We start from the raw sequence: 2810 nt of genomic DNA on the forward strand, positions 1-2810 counted from the left end.
CAGATTAGATTAGATTAGATTAATACACAGCACGGTCCCGTTGAGGAACAGCTGGACCTTCTCCGGCCTCCTGTGGACGAGCTCGCCATATTTTCAGGCTGTAGATCCACAGGCGCATGAGAGGCTTGGTAGTAGGTAGTTACAAGATGTAGGTACAGAGTAGCATCTACATGTAAGAGTCAGTTACGGGACAGGCAGTGCCGGCCAAAGCATGGGCACTTCCTGATATAGTTTGAGAACCTCGTGTACAAACTTTGCCACACGGTTGACGGTATCTCTACGAAAGATGATTTTTTGGGTGAGTTCCACTGCGTTGTGAGCATGAACTCTGCTCCGCAGCTCCGGAAAGATTGGCTCCAGGTCCACAAAGAGTGCCTCACGCAACAGCAGAAGGTCTCCGTTCCCTCGGCAGAGCAATAAAGCGTGTTCTGGCGATTCCACCGCCTGGGAGCACAGACGGCATAATCTCATGTCGCGAGGGACCGGAGCATGGTAGCGATGAACTCGTCGCATCTCCTCCAGCGCTAGACCATGGTCGCCGAGAAGCAGCCGTGTGACGGCTTTCCTATGATCTGGTACAGGTACGTGCAGGTAGTTGCGGAAGTACGAGACCACGTAGCGGAATACGCCCTTGTCCATAGGCTCGAGCCGTCCGTGTATCAAGTACAGCCGGTCCGAGTCGTTGACTTGCCGTTGAAGCCAGGTCTTAGAGGCCCGCTTCACCTCTTTTATGACCACCTCGACGTCCTCTTTGCACGTCAGGTCCAGCATGGACGATACGTTGACGGCCTCTGGGAGGTTGCGCAGAACGTACTGCAGATCCGCTAGCCACCCGGACGGCTTGCCCCTTTGGTAGAGATCCATGGAATCCGCCAGCGCAATGCGTGCATAGTGTGTGGGCGGCAGAGCGAGTACATACGCCAAGTATCCGAGCGCTAGAATTGCACGGCGGAATCGGATGGGGTCAATGCACAGCTCCGTAAAGAGGGGTGCAATCATGGACCGCGGGTTCAGGCCAAGCAGCCTTCGCAGGAACATCAGCTGAACCTCCACAAGGAGCTTGAAGCAAGCCTCTGTGACGTCCAGCGCGACTTCCGACCCAGAAATAAGGTGAGGATCGACTCGCGCAATAAACAGGAGTCGTCCTTCTCTGGGTGGTAGAGTTTCTACCAGTCGCTCCACGCCAAGTATGGCGTGTGCACACCGGCGCGCTTTAGACGCTTTGGCAGCGTAGTGTCCCGCGAAGACGTCGGGTGACGTGCTCTGGAATGTGAGGCCAACATATGTGTGCTCCGCTGTGTACCGCACGATCTCATTTCCAAGGTGAAAGATGTATGGTATCCGTGGTAGGGGCCCAAACACCATAACCCATGACTTCAACGCATTGACCACCAAGAAGTTTGCGGTGCACCATGCAAAGAAGGCATTCAGATGGGTCTGCAGACCTAGCTCCGAGTAGGAGCCAATGGCCATGTCATCTGCGTGCTCCATATGGGAGATGCGCACCCCGGCGAGGAATGGATCGTCGGCATCAGGAGGTAGGTGGAAGTCGGCCAGGAACAGGTTCCACAGGACAGGCGATGCAGGATCACCGATGAGCACCCCTGCAAGCGCTTTGTATTCCGGCGAAGTCTGGTCACCAAGTCTGACCACGTACGACATGCGGGTATACAGCATTCGCAGCCAGTCAAACAGGCTGCCACCAATCCCCATTTCGTGCAGCTTGAGCCATAGAGTGTCCTGATCCGTCGAGGGGAAAGCATTGCTGATGTCTACAAATGCGACAAACAGCGTCTTCCCTTCCTCTCTGGCCCGATCGATCATGCAACGGAGCACAAAGGCGTTGTTGTTTGTGCGGTATCCCTCTCGGAAGCCGTTCTGGGATGGCGGAAGCACGTTGTGTCTCTCTGCCCACGCATACATTCGCTTGTGGATGAGTAGCGTTAGAAATTTGAGCACACAACTTTCCAGCCCAACCGTTCGCAGGTTTGCAGGGTTGTTTGGCGCCTTTCCCTTCTTCGCAATCGCTGCCACGAGCGTCCTGAACCACACAGAGGGTCCATCACGGCTAGTGAGGCACTCATTGATTAGGTGGAGCAGGGCGTCGTTGTCTATGCCTAGGATCTGCGCATAGGACACATCATCATACCCTTTTGCACTTTTAAGGTTATGCTGCTTGATGTGATCCTTCGCCCATTCGATCTCCACGACAGTTATCGGAGAGCTAAAAGCTTGCTCATCGGACATATCCTCCGTGACTTCTGGCATCAAGCTCGCCAGGATGCGATTCGCTTCCCGCAGATCACTCGAGAATTGGGCCGGTGGCTCCTGCGGAGGGTTCATGCGAGATTCAAACTCGGTTGCAAGATCCTCCAGCGGCACATCTGGGATAGTAGGCTTCGCATCTGCGAGCTGGCGATACTTTCGCCAGAAAGGCCCTGGGTTCCGTGATGCCTCTACCAGTTCAGTCAGATGTGCGCGTTGCACTGCCCGCTTCATAGCGCGCCCCCGGTGTGCATCAGGGTCGTCCGACACCATGGCAGCAGGCTTCTGTTGTCGACTCGTCCCCGCCTCTTCCTTGTCTGCTGGGTCAGGCAGGTTTGTAGTCACTTTCGCCATCGGCAATGGGACCTCTGCAAGACCTGCTGACCCTGCTAGGATCGGCGGTGGTGGTGGGTCCGGTAGGCTATCGTCATCTACTTCGGGAAGAGTGGCCCCATGTTTCGCCATCGCATCTGCCGTGTCCCCGTGTACATTCCCTACATGAGCGCGAATGTGTTCGAGGTGCAGAGGGGCTTTGCGGGCCATTT

General features: G+C 55.6%; 1 protein-coding gene across 1 annotated transcript; it reads right to left on the bottom strand.

The window, feature by feature from the left end:
• Positions 1–183: 183 nt before the first annotated feature.
• On the bottom strand, positions 184–1662 carry STEHIDRAFT_70056 (uncharacterized protein; the record flags this gene model as incomplete). Its single annotated transcript, XM_007311863.1, has 1 exon — positions 184–1662. The coding sequence occupies one exon, from the start codon at positions 1660–1662 to the stop codon at positions 184–186; it is 1479 nt and encodes a 492-aa protein (XP_007311925.1).
• Positions 1663–2810: the final 1148 nt, after the last annotated feature.

This window comes from Stereum hirsutum, assembly GCF_000264905.1.
Source record: "Stereum hirsutum FP-91666 SS1 unplaced genomic scaffold STEHIscaffold_102, whole genome shotgun sequence".
In the NCBI taxonomy this organism is placed as follows: domain Eukaryota; kingdom Fungi; phylum Basidiomycota; class Agaricomycetes; order Russulales; family Stereaceae; genus Stereum; species Stereum hirsutum.